We start from the raw sequence: 27,950 nt of genomic DNA, 5'->3' as shown, positions 1-27,950 counted from the left end.
TTTTAAATAAGGAGGTGGTATGGATAGTTCTACATTTTTAAGACATCCCGGGGCTGTACTGATGAAAATGGATTAAAGAGGGCAAGAATAGATATAAATATTATTCTAAATAACTGAGGATCTAATTTCCTTTCTGAGAACATGCAATGTCTGGGACTTTGGGGAGTCAGGCACTTTATTAAATAACCCATTATTCAAAATCCAATAAGCTAGTAGATGCTTTCATGGTGCCCTAGAGGGAAGGACTGAAACCTGAATAACCTGAAACCTAAAAAGAATTGGATGACACCAAAGGGATCATCCCAGCCCTGTCTATAGGGAAGCACTCCAGGAGCCTACCTCAAATCCTTCCTTTGAACTGGAATTTGGGATAAACAAAGGTATTTTTTGTTCTTATAAAATTAGATGAGGAGCAAGTACAAGCAGCCAAAGTTCTGGCAAGTAGGGACATAAAGATCTCTCTATTTGCTGGTTGGTTTCTTCATTTAAACATTTATTTTGTTATTCAAAGCACTGTAGTTACTAACACCCACTGTAATAAGAATGCCCAGGTTCAAATCCCAGCTCTATCACTTGTTGGCAGTGTAGCCTTATGTACTTCACTTGCCCTCCAAAAATTCAGTTTGTTCACTCCTAAAAAGGAGTGGTAAATTTCCATCTTATAAGATTACTGTGAGGATTTAATGAAACTATATATATAAAGGAACCAGGCCAACAACTGGCATGTACTCAACACCCCACTAATCAATAGCAATTATTATTATTATTTTTTGTAATCCTCACCTGAGGATATTTCTTCCATTGACTTTTTTTTTTTTTTTTTTTTTAGAGAGAGAGATTGTGGAGGGGAAGGAAGAGGGAGACACAGAGAGGCAGAGAGAGAAAGAGAGAGTGAGAGGAACATTGATGTGAGAGACATATCGATTGACTGTCTCCTGTGCGTGCCCAGACCAGGGCCAGGAATCGAGCCTGCAATTGAGGTACGTGCCCTTGACCAGGAATTGAATATTTGACCCATTGGTCTGCAAGCCAATGCTCTAACTACTGAACAAAACTGGCCAGGGGTTGATAGCAATTATTTTAAAGGTTGAATGGACATTCAACATCTATGTTTAAAGCACCTAGATGAAAGATGTTCATGAAATAAGGGAAAATACTTCTATGATTGAGAAATGACATAATAAAAAATCCAGCCCTAGCTGGTTTGGCCAAGTGGATAGAGCATTGGCCTGCAGACTGAAGGGTCCCTGGTTCGATTCCAGTCAAGGGCACATGCCTGGGTTGCAGCTCGATCCCCAGTAGGGAGCGTGCAGGAGGCAGCTGATCAATGATTCTCTCTCATCATTGATGTTTCTCTCTCTCCCTCTCCCTTCCCCTCTGAAATCAATAAAAATATATTTTAAAAAATCCAAAGAAAAACATCTAGGTCAAATCTTATTATTTATGCATCCACCCAGTTTTCAATAAAGCAAATAAAATGGTGTATTAAAATAACTAAATAAAAAGAAATGAGTTAAAAGAAAACTGGCTGGATGTATACAACATTAATCCTATATTCTCAACTCTAGTTGAAACTACAAAGAAATGGAAGTTTATGAATATGATTAGAAGAACATTTAAGAAAATCTTTTAATGTTTTATAATCAAGTGAAATTCGAGTTGGTTACATCTAGTTCTCTTGTTCCAAAGTAAATATTTCTATATTATGTGAACTTTATCTGCCCAACTAGTAAGTAACTCTTGACAATAATAGAAATCTGTGTCACTATGGAAAAATAAACACCAACACTGAGCCAGTTGCCCATTGTTTGCTAAAGACAAGCATCCTCCTGGAATTTTCCTGAGTTTTCAAGTAACTTCCACTCTTTATTTAATCAAAGATGGAATTCTACCTAAACAATGGAACTGAGTAAGAAGACCAAAACCCTAAGTAGCTTGTAAAGCCCTGTAAATTTAGAGCCCTTCCTTAGATCATAAAGCAACCTACCAGACTCCTTTCAGAGGTTGGTATAGGAAATGTAGGAGGGCATAGGATTAATTACACTGCATTTGCAAAAGCTGTTTATAAGTGAAGTCCAGATCTCCAAAGATAGTGAGTTAATCCTATATAATAGAGGTAATATGCAAATTGACCATCACACCCTCACACAAGATGGCTGCCCCCATGTGGACACAAGATGGCCATCACAAGATGGCCAGCAGGGGAGGGCAGTTGGGGGGGACCAGGCCTGCAGGGGAGGGCATTTAGGGGTGACCAGGCTGGCAGGGGAGGGCAGTGGGGACAACTGGGCTGGCAGAGGAGGGCAGTTGGGGGGGACCAGGCTGGCAGGGAGGGCAATTTGGGGGGACCAGGCCAGTAGGGGAGGGCAGTGAGGACAACTGGGCTGACAGAGGAAAGCAGTTGGGGGGGGGACCAGGCTGGCAGGGAGGGCAATTTGGGGGGACCAGGCCAGTCGGGGAGGGCAGTAGGGACAACTGGGCTGGCAGAGGAGGGCAGTTGGGGGCGATTGGGCTGGCAGGGGAGCAGTTAGGCATCGATCAAGCTGTCAGGGGAGTGGTTAGGGGTGATCAGGCTGGCAGGCAGAAGCAGTTAGGGGCGGGCAGGCAGGCAAGTGGTTAGGAGCCAGCAATTCCAGATTATGAGAGGGACACCCTCCCCCTCCCCCCACCCAGTGCATGAATTTCATTCACTGGGCCTCTAGTTAGATAATAATGGCAGTTGACATTTTCTCTGTACCTACTAACGGCCAGCTAACTGTTCTTATCACTTTTAGAGCACTAAAATTTAATCCTTACAATAATCCTATGAAATCAATCCCATTTTAGAGATGAGGAAATTGAGTGACAGAGAAATTAAGGAATTTGCCCAGAGTCATACAACTAACAGGTGAAAGAACCAGGATTTTGGAGGCAGGGGAGTCAACTGTGAGAGATGATGATCTTAACCTCTAGGCTATGGGAAGTAGTCAGCTCACTACTCTGTGAACCAGCCTAAAATCAATCAATCCCTTGGACAGCATGCGCTGTATTCACAAACCTCTTCAGAATTACTGAGTCTCTATGACAACTCGTGGGGTAGGAATTTTTATCCTCATCATATACAAGAAATATTACCTCTATTATATCCTCATCATATACAAAGAAATAAGAATACCAAAATAAAATAACTTTCCTAAGAGCTAACCCTAGCTATGGGTTTTATTTCACCAAATTAATTTTCATGCTCTTTGAAAACTACCCAATACACCAAATAGATGAGTCCTCAGGGACCTATGAAAATCATGATAAATTTGTATTTCATTTGGGTTCTATGGTCAGGGTTTTTGGAATAACTCATTAAAAATAAAATCCAGTGAGTCCTCAGGATGCCAGGGTGAGAACTACTCTCTATGGGCTATGGGCCGTGATGGTAAACCAAGGGCTAGCATAGACATAGGGACCAAAGCTCTCAGAACTGGCCCAATTAGGGTCAGGAGTGAATCTGATAGCAGAGAGCAATGGAACAAGACTCATAAACAGAAGGCCTTGCCCCTGAGAAATTCTGATTCCACTTTCTTACTGTGTTCTTAACCCACTTTCTAGAGACAGAACCAGGGCAGTGAGCCCAGAGGACAAGGCTAGAGCCCTAAGAGACAGAGGTTGAGGAGTGAATCCTTGTCTCTGTCTACCTCCCCACACCTCTCTATCTGCCACCTTGCTGGGCACTCCTTACATCTGTGTGAGGAGGTACAATTTCATAATATTTTCCTTCCATTCAGGCAGATAGGCCAGGCTGGTAGCCACTTCCTTCTGGATTGGCCAGGCCCAGGCCTCAAAGAAGGGAGCCAGATTCTTCTGCACTTGGTGGGAGAACATCTTCACCCACAGATTCATCTTGTCAACATTGTCGGTGGGCAAGTTGGTCTGGTTACGATACTCAGTGAAGAGACGGATGAAGGGCTCCCAACCAAAAGCTTCCTGGAGCTGAAAAGAGAAGGATGAGGCAGGTTGAGTCAGGTAGTCTACAACAAGAAGACCTAACAAACACTCTGATAAATGAATTTACTGCATTGAACCCCTTCAACACTAATTGCATGGCTATGACAGACCCTCTTTCCTGTTTTACCTGATGGCCTCGTGCCCTACTCTCTCATATTCGAATCTTAAGAAGGGCCTCTCGCCTGGCCAGTGTGGCTCAGTGATTGAGTGTCGACCCAAGCACCAGAAGGTGGTCGGTTCAATGCCTGATCAGGGCATATGCCCTGGTTGTGGGCTTGATCCCCAGTAGGGGGTGTGCAGGAAGCAAATAATCCATGTTTCTCTCTCTCTCTCTCTCTCTCTCTCTCTCTCTCTCTCTCTCTCAAATAATCCATGTTTCTCTCTCCCTCTCTCTCTCTCTCTCTCTCTCTCTCTCTGAAATCAATTTTTAACCCTTTGCACTCGCTTGCTTTTTTCTCAATTCCTTTATTCTACTCGGGATTTAATTTTTTAAATACCCCAGATTTTACAAAGTGTGGCAGTAGAATAAAAAACTGGAGTTTCTTTTCATACAAACTTATTTATTTGGATTTTTTTATATTTCAAATTATTGATACATTCAAAGAGTATAAAAAGAGCTGCTACCAATGCTAACCGTGTTGAGTCACACTCGACATCCGAGTGCAAAAGGTTAAAAAAGGGGCCTCTCAGCTAGCACAGTGCTCAGCGCAAAGTAGATACTCAATAAATTGTGGTGTGTTTGTGGGGCTGAGGCAGTTAAATCTATCATTAGTCATATATCTCACTAGATCATGTAATATCTCACTAGGATATCACACAAAGCTTTAAAATGGGCTGGCATGGAAAAAAAATCCCTGTATCTTTCATAGTTGCAAAGTTAAACCCAATATTTGGGGAACTCCTATCCTATATAATAAAGAGGTAATATGCAAATTGACCATCATGCCCTCGCACAAGATGGCCACCCCCATGTGGTCACAAGATGGCCGGCAGGGGAGGACAGTTGTGGGTAATCAGGCCAGCAGAGGAGGGCAGTTAGGGGCAACCAGGCCAGCAGGGGAGGGCAGCTAGGGGTGACCAGACCTGCGGGGGAGGACAGTTGGGGCCGACCAGGCCTGCAGGGAAGGACAGTTGGGGGCAACTGGACTGGCAGGGGAGGGCAGTTGGGGGTGGTAGGGCTGGCAGAGGAGGGCAGTTGGGAGTGACCGGGCCAGCAGGGGAGGGCAGTTGGGGGGACCAGGCTGGCAGGGGAGAGGTTAGGGGGTGATCAGGCTGGCAGGCAGAAGCAGTTAGGGGAAATCTGGCAGGCAGGCAGGCGAGCGGTTGGGAGCCAGCAGTCCCAGATTCTGAGAGTGATGTCCCAGATTGGAGAGGGTGCAGGCTGGGCTGAGGGACACCCCCCTCCAGTGCATGAATTTCATGCACCGGTCCTCTAGTCCTGACATAATCCTCATTAATCATATGTCTTTGTCAATTTACAAGGCAACTAAAATGGCCTTTGGGGGAGAAAAGTGAGTACGGTAGAAGCAAAATACTATATATATTCTAGGTAGCTAGAGATAAGAGTATCATTTCAGAAAGGCACCCATCCTGAGGCCATTGGAAACAGCCCATGTTAGGCTGGGTTATAGAGCTTTAGCATGAAAAGAGACATTAGCAGTTCCCTAGAACAATCTCAACTTTATTTCACAGATGAGGAACTTCTGTCCCTGGGGTGAAGTGGCCCTAATAACAAGTTTAAGTAGAGTCCCCAAGACAGTTTCACTGTCATTCTCAAGGCCATCGGAATAAACACAGAGGAATTGGAGCAGGTGGACAAACCAGACTACAGTGTGACTGGTCTGGGATTAAGTTCCAGAATCCAAGGTGATGAAACTCTCCACAATGAACTGGGAACTAATCCAGGGACTCAGGGGGCAGAACTGGGGTGTTTGAATGATAATTCAAGGCAAAGGCAACCTCCATGTCCAGGCCAGGGAGAATTCTTGGATTGCCTATAAGGTGGAAACAGGCACAGTCAAGTCATATTGAGAAGATGGTATACTCATCTGAGGGGAAAAAAATAGGTCCTATCCCATATTTTTTTTGTGTGTGGGGAGGCTGTTTGGTTTTAGATAGCTATTAAATAGCAGAGTTTGGTGTCAATCTCAGTTATGTCTGCGTCTAAAGCCTGTGATAATAGCTGTATTTATAGCAATACACATGCTACATGTTTTCACCTCTCTCAGTGCTTCCTGTCTATTCTCATGCATCTCTTCAAGTTCATAGGGTGAGGGTGGGGCTAAGGCGGTTAACTCTACTTAGGATCATGCAAAATGATATACTGAGAGGCATCTTTTAATAGGACTGTCACAATTGGGCTTTGTCAGGGTCTCCTGAGGCCTAACGTGGGAGACAGGTGTAGTGGGAGGTCTTCTGGGTTACACGAACATCACCTAACAATGATGCTCTGGTATCCCCAGAATAAGGGGTTCCCATCACTCTTCCTTTTTGCCTAGTATACCTGTAAATATGTTTCCAGTGCTGTCCACGCATTCCAGTTTTTCAGATTGGGACCCTTGCTCAGGTAGATTCTGACTCTTTTCTCCCGTACTGGGGGCCACAGGGCAATATTGGCACGGCCTCGAGGAATGCCCAAGACGGTTTCATGCACATAAACACACCACAGGTTGCAGGTGGCCTCGGTGGTGTGTGGTGGGAATTCCCACTCCTGCCGCTGCTGGTTGCGGCCGAGCTCATGGACAGGGCCCCATAGCCCCTTGGTTCTGATGAGTTTCTCATTGATGAGCTCCTGCACTGACTCCAGGTGGCACATGATGGGGTACCCCGCATGCATCCAGCCTGAAAATAGAGGAGGGAGGTGGAGGGTTAGAGTGCACCCCACATATCTTACAAAGTTCTTCTCTGTTTTGAATCTCCCAAAATACTTAGTAACCCTGATGACTTCTAGAACTCCGTACTGCTCAGAAAATCAATCCAAATCCAGATCCTCCCTGGGCTTTCCTCCTTATCCTCTCACTTTGTAATAATCCCTCATCCTCACTCTGACTTGAGAGCACGTGCTTATGAGAGGTGATGCAGGTCCCAAATCACTGTTCATGTTACTACTCAAGATTTCTATGTTTATGAGAGTGCCCTGTCTATGGGAACCTGTGTCATTGTACTCTTTTCTCAAAATTAAGAATTCATTGAGGGTGTTCCCTTCTTGTTATTTAGATGTGGAGTTGCCCACATTAATATTACTGTATAGTGATTGTAAGCCAAAAAACATAGAGTCTAGAGCAATGTCCATGTTTATTTAATTTCTATAGACCCCCTCCCACCCCAAATTTTTTAGGCCTCCTGGCCCACTGGTAAAACATCATCAAAATATCACTTTAAATGTCTTCCTCAATGTCTATGGAGGGTACACACAATATATTAATTATCCATTCCATAATTGTTGTACATTTAGGTAGTTTCCAAATTTTGTGAAAGTCACTGAGTCTATTTTTTTTTTAAATACACATTTTTCCTTTTCATTTAAATAGCAAGGATTACATCTTATTTGTCTTGCTAGAAAAGCGTGTTTACCCTGCTGGCTGCCCAATGCATGGCCTTTGGGAGAAAGAAGTCCCACAGGGCTACTTGGAACAGGGCACCCACCTACTGAAATCTGCACATCGGCAACAATCCTCTGAGGCAGACGCAAGGGGAAGGGCTCGGCCCCCAGCCGTGCCACAGCCTGCATCACCTCATCCCAGAGGCGAAGCACCGGCTCAGGATTATCCAGTGTGCGAAGGTTGGCAGTTGGCACTGTCAGGATGATGTTGTCTGTAGCCAGCTCTCCCCAGGGACCAATATTCTCCTGGAGACACCTCTTCCACTCCTCCAGGGATGTCTCCCCTGAGAAGAGAGGCCATGGGGTTGAAATGCCCTTTTCCAAATCCCTTAGGTTAAAACACCTAACTTGAACTCCAGGAGGAGAACACCAAGGCCATGAACAACCATGTCCCCATCTCCATCCTTCTTCTGTGGCATCCCCATGGATGTGGGTTGGTCTATCTCCTTGGCCCCAAAGCTGAATCTAAGGAGGCTTACCTTCCTTCTTTCCTCCAGTCTGAACCTTTCTCTTCCTGCACCAAACAGTCCCAATGTCCTCCTCACCCCCAACTCTCCTGTCCCCAGGGTTCACTCCATAGCCCACACTCACCTAACTTGTAGAATGGAGCATGCACAGCCCCCTTCACAGTGATGGGCACAGAACCCAGCTTGCTGCTCTGAGGCACGATGATGTAGAGGAGGCCGCCCCAGAGGCAGGTGATTGATTTTGTGGGCTTGTCCAAGCAGCACCGGTTGATTACCAGTGGGCCTCGGAACAGCTTGCTGGCCCTGGTCAGGTCATCTGTGTGGCAGCCAATCTGTACCTGGAGCAGAGATATCCCCCCCGCCCCTTAGAGTCGCCTCAGGTGCATGCGGTAGAAGAGGATAATGCCCATGAGGTGGGACAGGAAGGGCACCAGGCTATATGACCCCATGTCTATGAACCGTGTGTGCTAAACCTATGGAATTGCATCATTCTTTAGGTGGTATGGACTGAATGGTGTGAAAATATCCTCCTAGGGGAGTCAAACAGCTCTACTAAGGTGATGTTGAGATGCTGATGTGAGGGGCACCAGGTGTTCCACAATGGGGACTCTAGTATTGGCAATGGGATGAAAGGGATACAGCCTTTTTCTGACTCCAGAGGAGGCCCCGTGGCAGCTAGTGTGACAGGCTGATGTGGTAGAGGATTGACTCAGTTCCAATCTATAAGACCCCCTTTCCTGAGCCAATGGAGTGACCCTTGTCCTTGGTGGAGTCCTAGAATTCTTGGGTTTATGCTAATCAAACTCTAGGATAAATGCAGGTACAGAATAAGTCCTGTCACAGAGACCCTCAAGGGAGAAAGAGCAATTACGCAACTTAATATGTGACTAGGGTATGTGTATGTGCAAGTGACAGAGCTGAGGGGATCCAGGGATAGCAAGGAACAGTCTTTGGCATCCCAGGAAGAAGCTGGAGTCAGAAAGGCCTCGTGCTACAGTGGGAGATGCATATGAGACGGAAGTGAACTAAGGTTTACTGAATACCACTATGTGCTAGGGCTCCTTCCACATGGCACCTTTCCTATTCCCCACTCTATGATATCAGTGAAATGCACAAAACTTCAGGGTGAGGAGGTGATTAGGTTTGAGTCCTAGCTCTGAAATATATCAGATCTATACATTTCAATCAATCACTTAACTGTTCGGCATGTTAGTTGCCTCTTCCTTAAAATGGGGGTAAAAGTACATACCCCATATTGCCAATAGAGTTTTTATGAGGATCAAGATGCCAACTGTGAAAGCAAGAACATTTGGGCTCCATGTTTCCTGTGGAGGTGGGATGTGGCCTTACCTTCAGGTCAGCAGAGGCAGCAGCTTCAGGCAGTGAGACCTCTATAATTTGCCTTCCAGGTATGTACAGCCCAGTGCTCATCCAGCAATATCGGGTGCCTGTCAAAAGCATGGAAGGACTCTAATCCCCCTCCATAATCCCATCTCCACCCAGCATCTCCACAGGCCCTTCCTGAGCTCTGTACATCTTTCCTATCCACGCTGCCCTGACTCAACTCTTGCAAACATTACCTAATGCCCCAATCCCTATCTCCTTAAAAGTACATGGCAAAGGTTGGAGGTGGCCTTCTAGAGGTGATCAGTCCCTGAAGTGAGCTAAGTCATCATGTCTCAGTCCCCCAACCCTGAGCTCCCTCCCCTAATTCCATACCTGGATTGTTGCAGTTGACCTGAACGGTGATAGGAGAGTCAGAGGGGCGCAGATAGGAGCTGCTGTACATGTCTTCAATTTCTGGGACTAACAGAGAGAGGTCACTCCCAGAGTGGGCCAGACCAGTGGCCAGGGAGAGCATAGCACCCCTGCAGCAGTCATTGATGACTGGGTTCTCTCGGGTCGCCACTGGGAGCCGGTATCGACTCAGCAGCTTCCTGAGGAGCCGATGTACAGACATATAGGCAGGGATCTCTTCTGCGGGGATCTGCAGGAAAGCTGCGCCATCCGGCCCCAGCTTTGCCAACCATCCCTTTTCCACATTCCCTCTCTTCCTGCCCATGATAACCTGGAACTCAGCCAGAGTGGAGCGGAAGTGATAGGTCCTTATCCCCGCTTTCGGAGTACGAAAGGGCCCTGGATTGAGGCTTTGGCTTGTGATACTGATGCCAAGGGCGTTGAGCAGGAGGTTCCCTGGGAACCGAGCCAGAGGGGACACTCCGGGGTTCTTGAAGGCCCACCACCAGGCTTGGGCTGCAACAAACAGGCCCCCGCCCTCAGCTACAAATTCCTGCAGCTCCTTGACTCCCACATCACTCGTGGGCTCAAAGCAATAGACACTCGCATCACTGGTCAGATTGGGCTCGATGCTGGTGTCTATGCCCCCCACTGCAAGCAGGCCACTCATTGTCCTTAGTTCCGTCTGCACCACGATCTTGCCTCGGCGGCCCGCATCCAGCCAGCGCACGGCATTGAGCAGAAAGGGGCCCAGTTTACCCACAGTAAATAATACCTTGTGGCCCATCACTACCACCCGGCCCCGGCCATAGCGGGCAGCCGCTATAACACAGCCGTGGTAGGAATCTAACCCCAGGGGAAAGGCTAAAGCTCCATGCACTAGCAGCTGGGATGGGAAACAATCCGAGTTGCTGATGTCCAGCTCAGAAATTCCGTGCAGAAGCTCCTCTCTGTCCTCGGAGAGATCGTCTTCACAACTGCAAAAGAGACAGGTGTTCTCTTAAAGGAGAGGCTCTGCAGATAGCTCTAGAACAGCGCCTGGCATATAGCAAGAGTCAGCTTTACTAATATCATTCTTAGCTCTGCCAGGAGAGCGGGAGAACCTAGTGGGCAGATCTGACCTCACTGGGTATGGAGACTCCTTTGAGGGAAGACAGAGGGACTCAGCAATAATTCTGCTCTGCTTAATCTCTGTGTACAAATTCTCCAAAGGAAATCTTGAAGAAAGCCTTGCTGTGTTTACCCAACACTATATGTGAAATATTCTGGATTTAAGTGTTAAAAGTGCCCTTTAAGCATTACATAAAGAATTGGCCTGGCTGGTGTGGCTCAGTGGTTGAGTGTCAACCTATGAACCAGGAGGTCAGGGTTCCATTCCTGGTCAGGGCACATGTCTGTGTTTCAGGTTCCATCCCTGGTGGGTGATGTGTAGGAGGTAGCCGATCAATAATTCTCTCTCATTATTGATGTTTCTATCTCTCTCTCCCTTTCCCTTCCTTTCTGAAGTCAATAAAAATATATTAAACAAAAAAAAGAACTGAATGGAAAATCATCTTTTCATCCTTATAAGTAGTCTTGTTTATAAATTTCATGCTATTAATTTTCTGCAAAATAAAACCCTCAATGGACAGCTGAGTTCATGGTGCTGTTAGAATCACTATTATCTCAAAACTAGAGGCCCATTGCACGAAATTCGTGCACGGGTAGGGTCCCTAGGCCTGGCTGGTGATCACGGCCAATTGGGGCCTTCCTATGGCTGCCGGCTGGAGCCTTCCTTCCCTAGCTGCCAGCTAGGGCCTTCCTTCATTCTGCACCACTCCCTGGTGATCAGCACATGTCATAGTGAGGGATTGAACTCCCGGTCTCCTGGTCGAACTCCCGAGGGGACACTTTGCATATTAGCTTTTTATATACAGTATATAGATGTGGGCCAGGGGAGCTGACTGGCCTCAATTCTAGTGAGACCCTCCTGTTACCTGAACGCAAGAAGACTGACTGTCTATTCCAGCTCTTCACCCATTCATTGCCAGCCCACAGGACTGCTGCATATCCATGCTATATGTTTTTTCAGAGCACCATCTGTTCCTGCCCCAAATGGAGATGGAGCCTGTGGTATTATTAAAGAATATGGGGCATAGTGACCTCTATAAGCTGAGATCCCAGAGCTGGTTATATCACTTGTGATAGGTAAGGCTGTGGCAACTGTATGGTCAGAAGGAAGCTGCAAGGAAACACTGAAAAACAGTGAATTTTAGCTTCTGCATTTAAGTGTAGATCCATTTTTAATTATTTATTATGTATGGAGTGGGATACATTTCAAGATTTATTTTTTCCCTCATAAGGGTTTCAGAACCATCTGTTGAAAAGATTCTTAGCACCTTGCCAAAAAAATAATTGAGCATAAAACTGTGGGTCTATTTTTTAAATATCTAGTCTGTTTCATTCATCTGTATGTCTATCCTTATGCCAAAACCACCATAGTTTAAAATATTGAGTGTTCCGATACATTAACATGGTGTATTTTTCCATTTTTTTAGGTTTTATTAAATTTGTCTCAATAATGTTTAGTAGTTTTCAACATACAGGTCCAGTAACATATTTTGTTAAATTTATTCATTAGCATTTCATGATTTTGGGTCCTGTTTTAATTGATACTGTATTTTTAAAATATATTTTATTGATTTTTTTTTACAGAGAGGAAGGGAGAGGAATAGAGAGTTAGAAATATCGATGAGAGAGAAACATCATTGATACTGTATTTTTAATTTCAATAACCATTTTGGGCTGCTAGTATATAAAATATAATTAATTTTTATATGTTGAACTTGTATCTTGCAACTTTGTTCAATTATTACAGTAGCTTTTTTTGTAGATTGAACATTTTTTTTTATATAGATCATGCTTTCTGCAAATAAACATGGGTTTACTTCTTAATTTTTAATCTCTATGCCTTCTTCTACTTGCCTTATTGCATTGGCTAGGACCTTTTGTACAATGTTGACTAAAACCAGTGGGAGCAGATATTCTTCCTTGCCTTGTTCTCAATCTTAGGGTATTTTATTACCATTCAGTACATTCTTAGGTTTGGATTTTCAGAGATGACTCCTGCACATTAGGGTCCCTTTTTATTTTGAGTTTGCTGACATTTTATCATGATTGGGTATTAAAGTTTGTCAAGTGCTTTGTGTGTGTGTGTGTGTGTGTGTGTTGTGTGTGTGTGTGCATGTCCTGAATTATATGGTTTTCTTACTCGTTCTGTTAATATGGTGAATTAATTTGATGTTTGAATGTAAAACCAGCCACACATTCCTAAGATAAGCCCTCCTTCATCATGCTGTATTATCCTTTTTCTATATCGCTATATTCTATTTACAATATTTTTTAAAAGAATTTTTGCATCTTGTTCATGAGGGATATTGTTCTGTAGTGTTCTTTTCTTGGTTTTGGTCCCAGAGAAATGCTGGTTTAATAAATCAAGTTCCAAAAATTTTCCTTCTCTCTTGTTTTCTGGAAGAGTTCATGTAGGATTAGTATTATTTGTTCTTTGAATGTTTAATACAATTCATCAGTGACACTATCTGGGTCTGGAAGTATGTTTTTTTAAATGGGTTGTTGTTTTTTGCATTGTTGTTGATTTTAAGTAAAACTTTTATTTTAAAACAATAAATATAAAAGTTGACAATATAGTAGAGTTCCTATATACCCTTCACCCAGTTTCCCTAATGTTAACATCCTATCTAATAATAGACAAATATGCAAATTGGCCATACCTCCGACACACCCACAAGCCACGCCCACCATCCAATCAGAGCGAGTATGCAAATTAACCCAAACCAAGATGGCTACAGCCACAGAGAGCAAGGTTTCCTAGGTAACAGAGGAAGCCAAGCTTTCCGCCTGCCCTTGCCAGGCCTAAGCCTCCACTCAAGCTACAAAGTTTCAGTTATAGAAGGTAAACAAATTCAAACAAATGGCGGCAGAATGGAGCTTGAGAGAGCAGGCCAGGGTTGCTGCCGGCAACAGGGGAAGCAAAGCTTTCCGCACACCCTGGCCGGGCCCACCCGCTTAAGGCAACAAAGTTTCAATTATAACCCCAACACAAATGGCTGCCGGCCTCGGCCTCGGAGGGAGCCCCAGGCTTGGCTCCACTCCAGGCTACAAAGTTTCAATTGTAGAAGGAAAATAAATTCCAGATACCAGGGCCTCTGCTTGGGTTGCCAGGGGACGTGGCCGGCCTGCAAACCACCACAGGCCCCTTGCTCAGGCCGCCCCACGCCCCAAGGAATCCCACCTGATCCGGGACACCCTTCAGGGCAAACCAGCTGGCCCCCACCCCTGTACCAGGCCTCTATCCTATCTAATAAAAGAGTAATATGCAGATTGATCATCACTGCAACACACAATATAGCTGCCCCCATGTGGTCAAAGATCCTGCCCCCATGTGGACACAAGATGGCCACCACAAGATGGCCAGCAGGAGAGGGCAGTTGGGAGGCACCCGACCTGCAAGGGAGGGCAGTTGGGAGGCACCCTGCCTGCAAGGGAGGGCAGTTGAGAGGGACCAAGCCTGCAAGGGAGGGCAGTTGGAGGTGATCAACCCTGAAGGAGAGGGCAGTTAGGGGTGACCAGGCCGGCAGAGGAGGGAAGTTGGGGGCAAACAGGCTGGCAGCAGAGTGGTTAGGGGGTGATCAGGCTGGCATGCAGAAGCGGTTAGGGGCAATCAGGAAGGCAGGCAGGCAAGCATTTGGGAGCCAGCAGTCCTGGATTGTGAGAGGGATGTCTGACACCGGGATCGGGCCTAAACGGGCAGTCGGACATCCCTTCACGGGTCCCATATTAGAGAGTGTACAGGCTGGGCTGAGGGACAATCCCCCTCCTTGCACGAATTTCGTGCACCGGGCCTCTAGTGTTATATAATCACTAGAGGCCTGCTGCACTAAATTCGTGCAAGGGGCTCAGCCCCCTCCGCTGTGGTGGCTGCCTGCTCCCCCCCCTCCCTCTGCCACAAGGTAGCAGCCTCTGCCTCAGCCCACGACACCACGGCTTTGTCTGGAAGGTCATCCTGTCTAATTGGCATATTATGCTTTTATTAGTATAGATAGTACATTTATCAAAACAAGGAAGTTAACGTTGGTAAAATACTGTTGCCTAAAGTCTAGACTTTAGACAAATTTTACCAGTTTTGCCACTAATGTTTTCTAGGATCCAATCCAGGTTACCACATTGCATTTAGTTTTTAAATGTTTTTAATTACAGTTCAACTCTTTTGTCAATTTTAATAGTTTTTGTCTATTAGGAAATTTGCCCATTTCATCCACGTTGTCCAATTTATAGGCATAAAGTTGTTATATTTCCTTATTATCCTTTTAATGTCTGTATTAATGTCCTTTATTCCATCCCTAGAATTTATAATTTGTGTTATCTCTGTTATTGTCCTAACCAGTATACCTAGAAGTTGATCATGCTTTTCCCCCCTACCAATCAGCTTTTGGTTTTATTGTTTCCTCTATTGTATTTCTACTTCCCATTTCATTGATTTTTGCTCTTATTTTGATTATCTTATTCCTTCCATATATTTTGGGTTTAATTTGATTTTCCCTTTTTTTTAGCTTTTTGGTGTGGAAACTTAGGCCACTGAATTTAAATTTTTCACTTTTCTAATAAAAGCATTTAAATTTCTCTCTAAGCACTGCTTTAACTGAATTCCATAAATTCTGGCATGCTGTGTTTTCATTTTTATTCAGTTAAAAATATCTCTAATACCCTTTGTAATTTCTTCTTTGACTTACAGAGTATTTGTGTTTTTTAACATATAAATATTTAGGTATTACATATATATTTATGCTATTGATTTCTAACTTAATACCATTGTGATCAGGACATACTATGCATGATTTAAATCCTTTTAATCTTGTTGAGACATTTTTATGGCTTAACATATGGTCTTGCTTCCTGAATATTTCACATGCACTTAAAAAGAATATACATTCTGCTGTGGTAACCTTGTTCACAGTTTACATATTCAAAAATGAAAATTGAATCAACAAATATGGTGGAAAACTCACTTTAAACAAAAATAGGACCAAATGAAAAAACAATTCAAGTAATTTTTGAACAGAGTATTTCCTATGCTCTATGTAGAATATTCTGAGGACAAAAACTAACTCCAAAAATTCCTGAACTTAACTTAGTGAGTTTGCTGCTGGTAATAGTAGGGGAATAGTAAGTTATTTTGTGTGCAGTACAGGACTGAGCAAATGAGTACATAATGACGTTGCTGGAAACCAGTGTTCTCACTATGATAGAGGAAGATACAAACATGGAGTGGGTGGAGGGGGAGAAGAATTCTGTGGTTTTGGATTAAAATTGGGGGTATTGGTATAGATTCAGGATTAAAATCTATATATTTCTTGGCTATGTTTTTTTAGGGGTCCAGAAATGATGACAGCACAATGGCAATGAGCACACATAGATGAGCTTGGTTTCTAAATACTATGCACCACTAAAAGGATCAGGATTCCTTGAAGCAATGGCTGAATCTAGGTTTTGGAACAGGAGGAGGACCAGGTAAACCTGCAACATCTTGTTGTGTCAATAATTAAGTATTAAAAACTGATGGGGTGTGTCAGAGGACTTAGGACTCATCTTAGTGGGGCTTTTACTTGCCAAATTTGGGACAATTGGACCTTCAAAGAATACCAACTATAAATTATTTAAAATACATTTGCTTTCTTTAAAAAAAAAAAAAAAAGGGAGGGGCGCGGTCCATGAGTACAGAGCGATACAAAGGCAAACAGAATTTAAAAACAACCACAGAACCAACAACACAATGTTGTGAGGGTGGGGAAGGAAAGTTCCTCTGGAAAGAAGCATACAATCAATTCTGGGAGAAACCTACAAGTAAACCTATACTCAGCTGTGGTAAGTCCTAGAGCATCATGTTGCTATGGGTTCCCGGAAGAGAGGCAATACTAGTATATTAGAATAGGAGAGGAGGGGCAGTGTCTGGAGGAGGTGATACTTCATATGAATCATTAAGGAACACAGGAGTTCCCAAGTGGTAGAAGCAAAACTTTTATAAATATCAACTAAGGCACAGATCATCAATGGTTGATAAAACCACAGGGTGAAAGACTGTTGAACAGGATATGAATAGTCTCAAATTGTCATTATTTAAATTATTTAAATGGGGGAAAGGCACGAAAGGCACTATTACAATAGGAAAATCTGGCAAACTCTAGTTTAACTAAATGGCCAATTTAAACATCGCCAATAACAAATTGACCACAAGTCTTCCCACTTTGATATATTGTGATAAACACAATGTCACCTGTGTAGTATTGTTGCCAAAAATGTTGAACTGAGTGTACTCATGAGAAAGCAATTAGACAAATCCAAGCCAAGGGGTAATTCCATGCAACAACCAGGCTAGATGCCTCAAAAATGCTCATATCCTGAAAGATAAGAAAAGCTGGGAACAATTTTGGTTGGATCCTTAATTTTTAAAAAAATACATTTTTAGGACAATTGGAGTAATTTAAATATGGACATTAGGTAACAGTGTTGTATCAACGTGACTTTTGAGTGAGACAGCTGTGTTTTGCTTGTGTGGGACAATGCCCTTGTCTTTAGAAGATATATGCTGAAGTGTTTAGGTGTGAAATGTCAGGATGTCCAGAGGTTACTCTCAAGTGGTTAGGCAAAATAATCTGTCCCTGTGTGTTTATATAGAATACTAGAGGCCCAGCGCGCTATTGAAATCGTGCGAGGAGGCACCCCACGGGAGGCTGGGACCCGCACCTGACTCGCGCAGCGCTGTCTGCGGCAGGAGTCAGGCCGGACAGCGCCACGGAGGGGGGAGGGGGCAGACTGGCGCCGCAGGGGACAGGGATCCGTGCCTGACTCGCAGCGTCCCCTGGCCCCCTTGCCTGTGTCCGCTCCTCTGTCTCCATCTCTGCTCTGGGCCTCACCTGCGCGGGCAACCTCCTCCTGTCTGGTCGTGACCCGTTATGAAGTCCTGGCCTAATTTGCATATTACCTCTTTATAATATAGATGTGACAAAATCTAACCACTGGTGAACCTAGGTGATAAGTAAGGTTATCATTATATTATTATTTCAACTTTCCCATAAGTGTGAAAAATTTTAAATAAAGAGCTGGGGGGAAAATTAAAGATGACTTGGAAAGAACAGAAAAACTGTAATTTCCCAATAGTGAAAAGAGAAAAAGAAATTCAATCAATAGAGAAAAAATTATAAACAACAAAGTATAACAGAAAACACTGAGCAAGATGATAGGAACTAGAACGAACATCAGTTTTCTCAATTATATAAATGGATTTTCCCCTTGTAAGTGACAAAGGCTCTGATTGTATTACACAATCAAACTGATACTAAAAAAAGAAATATTTTTAAAAGGATCAACAACAAAAAAAGATAGGAATAGTAAATATAATGTTAAACAAAATAGAGTTCAATTTGAAAAATATTAGTTGCAAGAAAAAAGAACATTTTATACTGACAAAAACGTGCAAACCATAAAAAAATTCATGTTCTTAGAACCCAAAATATAGCTTTGAAATATATAAACTAAATGCCAAATTCTGTTCCAAAATCACAGTGGGGGTATGAAGTAATTGTTTTAGAACTCACTTAGATCAAATACGAACAATCCTATTAGTATATGTGCTGTCAAAGCAAGCACAAAAATATGAATAATCCAAATGATCCAAGGGCTAAGTACTGAGATATATGCAAAATACACTGAGATATTTACAGAATGCTTTCAGAAAACGACACTGTTATTGATATTTTGTTAGGTCAGAAAAATGCTATTTAAAAATGTGCTAACAATATTATGGTTATTTAAAAATTAGTCTTGCCCTGGCCTTTGTGCACAGTGGTTAGAGTGTTAGCCTGTGCACCGAAGGGTTATGGGTTCGATTCCAGGTCAGGGGAATGTACCTGGGTTGCAGGTTTAATCCCTGGCCCCAATCACGTGGAACATGGAGGGTGTCGGCCATGGTGGGATGGTGGAGCAGGTGAGTGGGGTTGCCAGACCAAGGCGGGGCGCTGGTCGCTGTCATGGGGCAAGTCTCTGGTGGTTACTGAAAGTTCTTTGCTCCCTAGCACCATGGTCCTGCCCGGTGCTTGCACCTGGTGCCCACACCAGCCCCGCACCCACCCACTGCTGGCCCCGATCACCTCTCAGGGCTTCTCTACCTCCCTCTGCTCCTGAGGAGTGGTTGGGGTCGGCAGCCACCTCTTGCACCTGCAGCTGGCGCTGGCCCCGATCGCCCCTGAGGGCTTCTCCACCTCCCCCTGCTCCTGAAGGGTGATTGGGGCAGCAGGCTCCACTTGCACCTGCTGCTGGTGCCGGCCCCAATCGCTCTGTGCCTTCAGTGGGTGCGAGCGGGGCTGGTGCTGTCAGTGTGTTGGAACAGTGGCAGCGGGAGCGGGGCTGCCAGCAGAGAGGGGCTGGGGGCCGCAGTGGGAAGGGCCAGGCAGGGGCATGGAGGATGGTCGGAGACCTGTCCCTGTGCCCACTGCAGCCTCGTGGCCCACAGTTCCTTTCAAGGTGCACGAATTCATGCACTGGGCCCCTAGTAATGTTTGTCAATTAGGTTTAACAGGGGTCTTTACAAGCTAAAGTACTTGGAGCATTTGGACAGTTTAGAGCATGAATGTTTGTACACCAGTCTTTTCTCTGCATTTCTGATCAACTTTGAATACAGAGACATCACTGAAGACTGAAACCAGTCTCAACGGAGTAAAAGCTATACTAGTATACAAAATCCTCTACTTCAGAGGTGGGAAACCTTTTTTCTGCCAAGGGCCATTTGGATATTTATAACATCATTCTCGGGCCATACAAAATTATAAACTTAACCCTTTGCACTCGCTTGCTTTTTTCTCGATTCCTTTATTCTAATGCTAACCGTGTCGAGTCACACTTGACATCCGAGTGCAAAAGGTTAAAAATTAGCCTGCTATATTTGATCAAACATTTAATTAACTCACCCTAAAACCTTGGCAGGGTCAGACCAAATGATTTTGTGGACCTCATATGGCCCTTGGGTTGGACGTTCCCATCCCTGCTCTACTTTCCACTTAAAGGGAAAAAGAGAGTTGGAAGATGGCCAAGGTCACACTGTGCAGTGACTGTCAGTAGACCCCGGTTCTATGTTCTACTGACACATGATATCACAGACTTATTCCTACAGCATTTACTTGGTTTTTGCCATTTCTTATGACTCAGGTTATTGAAGATGTTTCTGGCTCCTAAGTCTGAGATTGTTGGAAATAATTTTCTTGAAGAAGAAATAATGCCTGGGATATAGAATATACTCAATAAATTCTGGTTAAATAAATGTACAATTGAACAAACAGAGTTAGAACTCTTTAATAAAAGACTGAGATTTGGGTTAAAATGAGACAAGGGCTTTTTTATCCAAAAGACAGAGTAGACTAAATATTTTGGTTGATTTTCCTGAAATCTTCCCAAGATTGGTTATCTAATGATATGTTTAACTTCATTAAATGTTTTAACGGTGTCTAGTACCTGTTTTGTTAAATGTGTAAAGGGGGTAAAATGTAGCAATCATTCATGATGGTGCTGTCTCAGTTTGGTGGAGGAAGTAGGTAAAAATATCAATTAAAATCTCAATACCTAATACAACTGGGACAACACATATGATTTGGGACAAAAGAGCATAATGATGGATGCTGGTAATTTTCAATGGTTGAAAGTGATATTAGTGATATTCATGACATGATATGCTTACATACCATAGCATGGAGATGGGATGGTCAAAATAATTAAAATGCTTTAGGTACTCTAAGCATATTTCTTAATTCATTCAATTCTCACAACCACCCTGAAAGGTAGTCATAGTCATCCCACTTGACAGATGAGGCTTAGAGAGGTTAGCTCAGGCCCAAGGTTTTAGGGAAAGCCCCAGACAGACTAAAGTCTGCCTTCTCTAAAGTCTGTGCTTGTCCCAGGATATATGAAATATCTTCAAAGCATTTTAGAAGTAAAAGTACTAGAATCCTGAGCCCTAGAATGGGGCTGTGACTAGATTATGACAACGACCTGCTGTTTGTGCACATGAATACTTAATAGAAAGAAAGTGGGACTAGTTCTGTACCCAGAGAAAGTGTTCAGGGAACCAACTAGAGGAACTTTGGACGTGGAGGCTAGTATTCTAATTGCAGATCATGATGCTTTCTAGGCAGGAAGATAGGGCAGTGACTACAAGGCTTATGTCCTGGCATCTGTGCTATTCTCACTAGGCTAAAAGTAGACCACATGGTTTTATTACTTACTAGAGGCCCAGTGCATGAACATTCATGCACTGGAAGGGGGGATACCTCAGCCCGGCATGCCCCCTCTCACAGTACAGGAGCACTCAGGGGCGGGACGTGACCCGGCAATCAGAGGAAGGTGACGCCCCATTACACCTCTGCTGCTGCCACTGCCGGCAGCGCAAGCCTCGGCTGGCCCTGGTTACCTGAGCCTCGGGCAGCCCTTGGGCAGCTGGGCAGCTGCTATCTGAGGCTTGCCTGCACCTTGGGCCGGCACCAGGAGGCTGGGGAACTGAGGGGACTGGGTGCCACCATTTTGTGGCTGTGGGCGCCTCTGTCTTTGAGGGTGTGGCAGTCAATTAACATATCCCCTCCTTATTGGCTGTGGGCACCACCATCTTTGAGGGCAGGGCAGCAATTAGCATATTCCGTCCTTATTGGCTGTGGGCGCCATCATCTTTGTGATGGTTGAGGGCCAATTAGCATATTCCCTCTTTATTAGATAGGATAGTTTATTTTTTCTGATCGTAAAAGTAGGAGCTTCTTCTGTTAAAAATTGATTCATCTTAATAAGACCTGTGGACTCTAATTTTAGAAGGTTGAGAGAATCCCAAGTTCTTGTTTAGAATTTAACTAAGAAATGTACAAGTAATGAGATTAAAGGTTAAAGGTTAATGTGCACTCATATGTTCAAATGAGGGTTTAAAAATAAATAACAGGATACTTTGGCAGAGTAACGAAATCCACAGGGGCTTTTAATCGTAACCTCACTCAGCTTGTGATGGAAATAATCTTTCTTCTTGAATTCTGAGAGAAGCATCTTGCTGTCTTACCTAATATTTCTAAAATGCTTTGAAGATATTTTATATAGTATTACCTATCACAGCATGAGTGGAGGAAGATCCAAGTGCTCAACCGTAGGCAATGATTAAATAGGGCACATATACAACTCTAAAGATTATATAGAATGAAAAATACTTATGAGCAGAATTCAAAATAGCATGCATACAAAGATGACAACAATGTATAATTATGAATGAAAGGGGAAAATAATATGTAAAGATGAAAAGAGTTGTATTGTGTGTTTAAAATGTAATACTTTAAAATATATATATCTTTACTTATTTCAGAGCAGGAGAGGGAGAAATAAATAGAAACATCAATGATGAGAGAGTATCATTGATTGGCTGCCTCCTTCACGCCCCCTACTGAGGATCGAGCCCTCAAACTGGGCATGTGTCCTTGACCGGAATCAAACCTGGGACCCTTCAGTCTTCAGGCTGACACTCTATCCACTGAGCCAAACCAGCTAGGGCACTGATCGGCAAACTCATTAGTCAACAGAGCCAAATATCAACAGTACAACAATTGAAATTTCTTTTGAGAGCCAAATTTTTTAAAACTTAAACTTCTTCTAACGCCACTTCTTCAAAATAGACTTGCCCAGGCCGTGGTATTTTGTGGAAGAGCCATACTCAAGGGGCCAAAGAGCCCCATGTGACTCGTGAGCCACAGTTTGCTGACCACGGAGCTAGGGCAATCCAGCAACATTTACTAGTAAAAAGTAGTTTAAAAGAGTATCCCATGAAGCAGAATCATGATTCAAAAAATATTGGTAATATCATATATATATACACTTCACATACAAGTATCATACACATACAACATATATTATATATAATGCCATACACACACAAATATATATATCATCTCTCTATATATAAAAGCCTAAGCGACCACTACAACCGAATGACAGGATGACCGGCCGGTAGCTATGATGCACACTGACCCAGACCTTGCTGCTGGGGCCCTGACATCCCTGAATGTGGTTCACCCACACCCCAGACCCAGACAGGAGGGAGGAGGGAGCCTGATTCCTTATAGAAACGGCTGTGCCTTAGCTTGCTGCTGGGGCCCTGACAGCCCTGAATCTGGTTCACCCGCACCCCAGACCCAGACAGGAGAGAGGAGGGAGCCCGATTCCTCGCAGGATCAACCATTGGTTAGCTTGCTGCTGGGGCCCTGACAGCCTCAAATCTGGTTCACCCTCACTCCGGACCCAGACAGGAGGGAGGAGGGAGCCCGATTTCTCGTGGAATTGGCTGTTGGTTAGCTTGTTGCTGGGGCCAACCTCCCATGGTCCCCCCCCCCGCCCCCCGCTGGCCAGCCCCCCTGATTGCTGGCTGGCCTATCTCCCACTGCCCATTCCCCTGGTAGGCCAGCCCCCCCCCCCCCCAATTGGCCTTGATCACCGGCCAGGCTGAGGGACCCCACCCATGCATGAATTCGTGCACCAGGCCTCTAGTATGCATATAAGATCTTTGGTTAATCTCTTTCCGCCCTCCCACTTCCCTCTGAGATTCATCAGTCTGTTCCATGTTTCCATGCCTGTGCATTGAGCGTCTTCCCCCTGGTGGTCAGTGCACCTCATAGTTAATGGTGGAACGGTCGCTTAGGCTTTTATATAGAGAGATTTGAAAGATCTACCCACTAGTGATATTTTGGCCTTTTTCTTATGTAATATTTTCTAAACATAGCTACATTTTTTTGAGCAAAATTAGGAACTTACTGAACAACAGTTTAGTATCCTACTGTATTTCATTTAGTAGTGTTCCCCAAAAGATTTTCCCCAGGTCCTTAACTATTCTTAGGAACATGTATTTTTGGTGGTTGGTTAATAATTTTGTAATTTATTTAGCCATTCCACTCTTCCCTATTACAAATAATGCTGAATTGCATATCCTTATACAGGAATCTGATTACATCCTGATTGTTTATTTTTCAAAGTCCTATTAAAAGAACCTATTTTTAAAGGTTTATTGCAGTTTAATTTACATAAATTAAAATTATCTCAACTTAGGTGTACAATTAATGAATTTTGAAAAATGCATAGTTTTTTCCCCACAATACCAGGTGGGAGAAAGATAGCTCAATGCTTATATTTCAGCATTGGGCACTTGAGAGCTAATATTAAGAAAACTGTGGGGAAAAGGAGAGAGGATTTTCTCATTTTCCCTACTAATATCAACTATGCATTTAATCATTATTTCATCTCTCTCTCTCTCTCTCTCTCTCTCTCTCTCTCTCTCTCTCTCTCTCTCCCCAACCTTCTCTCTCTCTCTCTCACACACACACATACCCATTGTACCTTTTATTTTCTTCTGCTTACTTCATTTCAGCCAGTTCACTCAGGAAAATCACTATTGTCATTCTCAATTCATACACAAATAAAAAAATTACCCATCTACCATATGAGTCATGCTATGATATACCTACCTGTATAACCAGAGCCAAAAGGTGTGATGTAATCTTACCTAATAAATAATCAACATAATAACCCATAATTTCCACAATAGATTCTATATACTTCCCTAATTAAGTCAGATTTTTTCTCAAGAGTTAGTCTTCAAGTTGATTTCACCCATGCGCAAACACACATGTGCATATATACACACATACACAGACAGACAACCCAACCAGCCCCAAATTAGAATCACTGATGATGAGAGATGATTTAGGCACAGCTAAAGAAAAAAGAGGCATGGTTTTGGTAGAGAAATACATCTTTTAAGGCAACTAAGGGAGATTAAGCTGGTAAGAAATAGAATTATGATCAAGTCTTACCTTCCCATTCCTTCAGATCAAGATCATTGGTAAGCTGAAGTTTGATCAATTTGATCAGTCACTATGCCTCTGAATAACTGTGTCTCTCCTCATTGCACATGTGAGAACCGAGCTGGGGGGTGTTCTAGGAGTTCTATTCCAGGACACTCATTCCCTGTCTCTACTAACCCTGGTGTGCCCTCCTCACCCAATCCTATCTTACTCTGTTCCTATCGGTCAGAAATACCTCTGCTGAGAGTTTTCATGTACAATATAGGGTGTGGCCCTGGTACACCTTTTCTACTCCTGGGACTTCCAGCTTCTAATCTCTTTCAATCATCTGTCCAATACAAGTTTACCGACCACCAACCAACCTACTCTGTTCAGCACTGTCAGAGGGGTGGGAGCACAATGCGAACAGAACAGGCTGGGCAGTGCTCTCAAAGACTTTCAGTGTAGCTGTCTCTGTACCCATCACGTACCTCCTTCATTTTCCATCATCAGGTCTTTTGTCCCCAGAGATAAAATCCTCTCCTAACTCCTAGATATAGCATACATCACTGGTGCCATCTTTTCTGCTATCTCAGCTTCTCACTGCCATCCTAATCCCACCTGGGCAGACATTTAAAAATCTTTGCCACAGCTCTCTAGACCGGCAGTCGCCAACCTTTCAGACCTTATGGACCACCAGTGTTCCCCGGACCACCGGTTAGCGACCGCGCTCTAGACTGTTTTATGGGGTCCCTCTTGTCCATTTTCTTTTCTTCACATTTCAGTTGCAAGCAACCTTCTTCTATGAAACTTTCCATATCTGTCATGCCAATTCTAGGATTCAGCAGTTTATTTTATTAAGCTAGACACTGAGGGACATAATGGTCATTAGAAAATTTCTCCCCTCAAAGAGATAAGTGGTCTGGTCTGAGGTGGCAGCTGCAATGGAGACCCTGCCATTCTTGTTACTAAGGATATTTTAAAAATCTGGTTGATTTATGGTGAATCCGCCAAATTCTCTTGTGATAGTCTAGAAATAACTTGAACACAAATACAGTGTCTGTTTTTTAACCTGGGACCAATCCCCACTGAGGTAATGTACTCACCTAACTAAGACTGGAATCTTGGGCATCTTCTTAGACACTTTACAGAAACTTGTGTCTCCTTTGTTGTCAGTGAAGTATATGCCTGCCACGCTGGTCACGAGGTTCCCAGGAAATGTGAACAGAACCCTTTCATCATCGCCTTGGTTGGCCCAATCCCAGGCTTGGCCTCCAATGAGCAAACCTCCTCCATGTTTCATAAACTTGACCAACTTTTCAGTCATGGTTTCATTGTAGGCATCGATACAGTAAACCCCCAGGGAGTCTTTCACTTCCGGCTCAAGCTTCGCCTCTACTTCAGAGCCCTCGAGGATTTTGGCCAGAGGTGCCAGGGATGGGTGTACACCTACGGGGGCCCCAGGGGAAGAACAAAGCCACCTCACTGCATTGAGGAGAAAGGGAGTGAGCTGGGCTTCCACCAAGTAGTCCTCGTGGGATACCACCACCAGGCGGCCTCGGCCATAGGAGGATGCAGCAATGAGGACCTGGCCCATGTCATTCAGCATCACTGGGAAGGAAGCCTCTCCAATAAGAAGCAGTTCACACGGGACGGCATCTTCAGGGACATCCCAGCTTGTCACTCCATTCATAAGGGCCTCAAAGGCAGCTGAGGGGGTCGCCATGGCTATGGGCTTCTGCAGAGACAAAGCAAAGATTCAGCTTGGTGAAGAACAGATAAACAAACAAAAAAATCAGGTCATTCCTTCACTAGCCAGGGCATTTCTTCCTTCACCCCGATAAGACTGACATCATGAAATGACTCAGGCATTCACCAGGGGTGGCAGTGTCTTCAACCTAGAAGAACCCATAGCACTCTGTCCTCTTAAACTCTTAGGGTAAAACTAAAAGGGCTCAATGCTTTTTCGTCACCAAAGGAAACAAACAGAAGTGAAGACTGTGTCCCCAAAGAGATACAGTATGTTTAGGTATTAAGCCCCAAAACCTGTGAATGTGACCTTATTTGGAAATAGGGTCTTTGCAGATATGAGCAAGTTAAGATGAGGTCATGTTGGATTTGAGGGGGCTCTAATTTAATGACTGGTGTCCCCATAAGACTAGGAAAATTGGACAGAGTCACAAATAGACAGGGGAGAATGCTATGAGAAGAGAACACAGGGACTGGAATGAAACATCTACTAGCCAAGGGATGCCAAAGATTGCTGGCAAACACCAGGAACTAGAAAGAGGCATGGGACAGATTGTTCTTCAGAACTTCCAGAAAGAACAACTTTGCCAACACCTAGACTGAAAACTCATAAGCCTCCAGAACTGTGAGAGAATATTGTTCTGTTGTTTAAGCCACCTAGTTTTTGGTAATTTGTTCCAGCAGCCCCCAGAAACTAATACAGTGAAGCAACATGCTTCTCCCCTGCCCCCACTCGGCACTCACACTGATCTTATTAATCCCAGCTTGGGGAACCCAGAATTTCAGTCTGAAAAGTCTGGGTCCTCAGAGACAGTGCTTTGGCCACAGTCACAGCCAGGCTAAGAGGAAAGCAGAAGTCCTCTGTGGCTGGAGTCCAGGTCCCAGATAAGCAGAAGGCAACAAGTTATGAAATTATGGCAGATGCTTACTGGCACCTGTCCAGGTGGAGGAAGGTGTGTATGTCTGTGGATGTGTACTCACAAAAATCCTCGGCTTCTACACATGAGCACCCCACTAAGGACACTCTACAGTCTTACCTCAACTGTATCCACTTTATTGAAACAGTTCCCCAAGGACAGATGTGTTTCCATACTGTGAATACCCAAGGCTTGTCATCCTTACTGATCACTCTACTGGCCCTGGGCAGTACTGCTCTCTTGGTTCCTGAGGCTCTCACCACCTCTAACCTTATGACCCAAGCCCACATTATCTGCCACCTCTTGAACCATTTACTTCCTTTCCTTCTCTTACCTCTTCTGAAAATGTAGGTATTCCTTATGATTTTATCTTTGGCACTTACCATTTTTCCATTTCCTTTGTCAGAGAACAGGCTCATTTTCAAGGTATTACAAGTTCAGCTCTGGAGTTAGGCTGTCTGGGTCTGAATCTCAGCTTTGCTGTTACTAACTGTGAAATCAGGCAACTCATCTCAGACTTAGTTTCCTCACTCATTAAGTAGGGATAATAGGATCTATCACATAAGGATTAAAGGAAATTGCATAGGTTAAGTGTCTTTCA

At 44.0% G+C, this 27,950-nt stretch overlaps 1 protein-coding gene across 4 annotated transcripts in view; it reads right to left on the bottom strand.

Annotated features, from left to right (window-relative positions):
• The window catches only part of LOC307108019 (TRPM8 channel-associated factor 1), a gene marked incomplete at its 3' end in the record, with an annotated part of 46,581 nt that overhangs the window by 448 nt on the left and 18,183 nt on the right, over nt 1-27,950 (bottom strand). For 3 of the 4 annotated variants that reach the window (XM_079785701.1, XM_079785702.1, XM_079785700.1), the window contains exons 2-8: nt 25,790-26,421; nt 9,766-10,760; nt 9,397-9,494; nt 8,171-8,384; nt 7,624-7,863; nt 6,482-6,819; nt 3,713-3,963 (exon numbers count right to left, since the gene is read on the bottom strand). In XM_079785701.1, the coding sequence (XP_079641827.1) occupies nt 3,713-3,963; nt 6,482-6,819; nt 7,624-7,863; nt 8,171-8,384; nt 9,397-9,494; nt 9,766-10,760; nt 25,790-26,409 (2,756 nt within the window). In that variant the 5' untranslated portion in view covers nt 26,410-26,421. Of the gene's footprint in view, nt 1-3,708; nt 3,964-6,481; nt 6,820-7,623; nt 7,864-8,170; nt 8,385-9,396; nt 9,495-9,765; nt 10,761-25,789; nt 26,422-27,950 lie in introns of those variants that run through there. The other variant, XM_079785703.1, reaches the window with a different exon arrangement.

Source organism: Cnephaeus nilssonii (genome assembly GCF_951640355.1).
Source record: "Cnephaeus nilssonii genome assembly, chromosome: 12".
Lineage (NCBI taxonomy): Eukaryota > Metazoa > Chordata > Mammalia > Chiroptera > Vespertilionidae > Cnephaeus > Cnephaeus nilssonii.
Note: the sequence above shows the minus strand (reverse complement) of the source record. Positions and strands in the feature narration are given on the sequence as shown.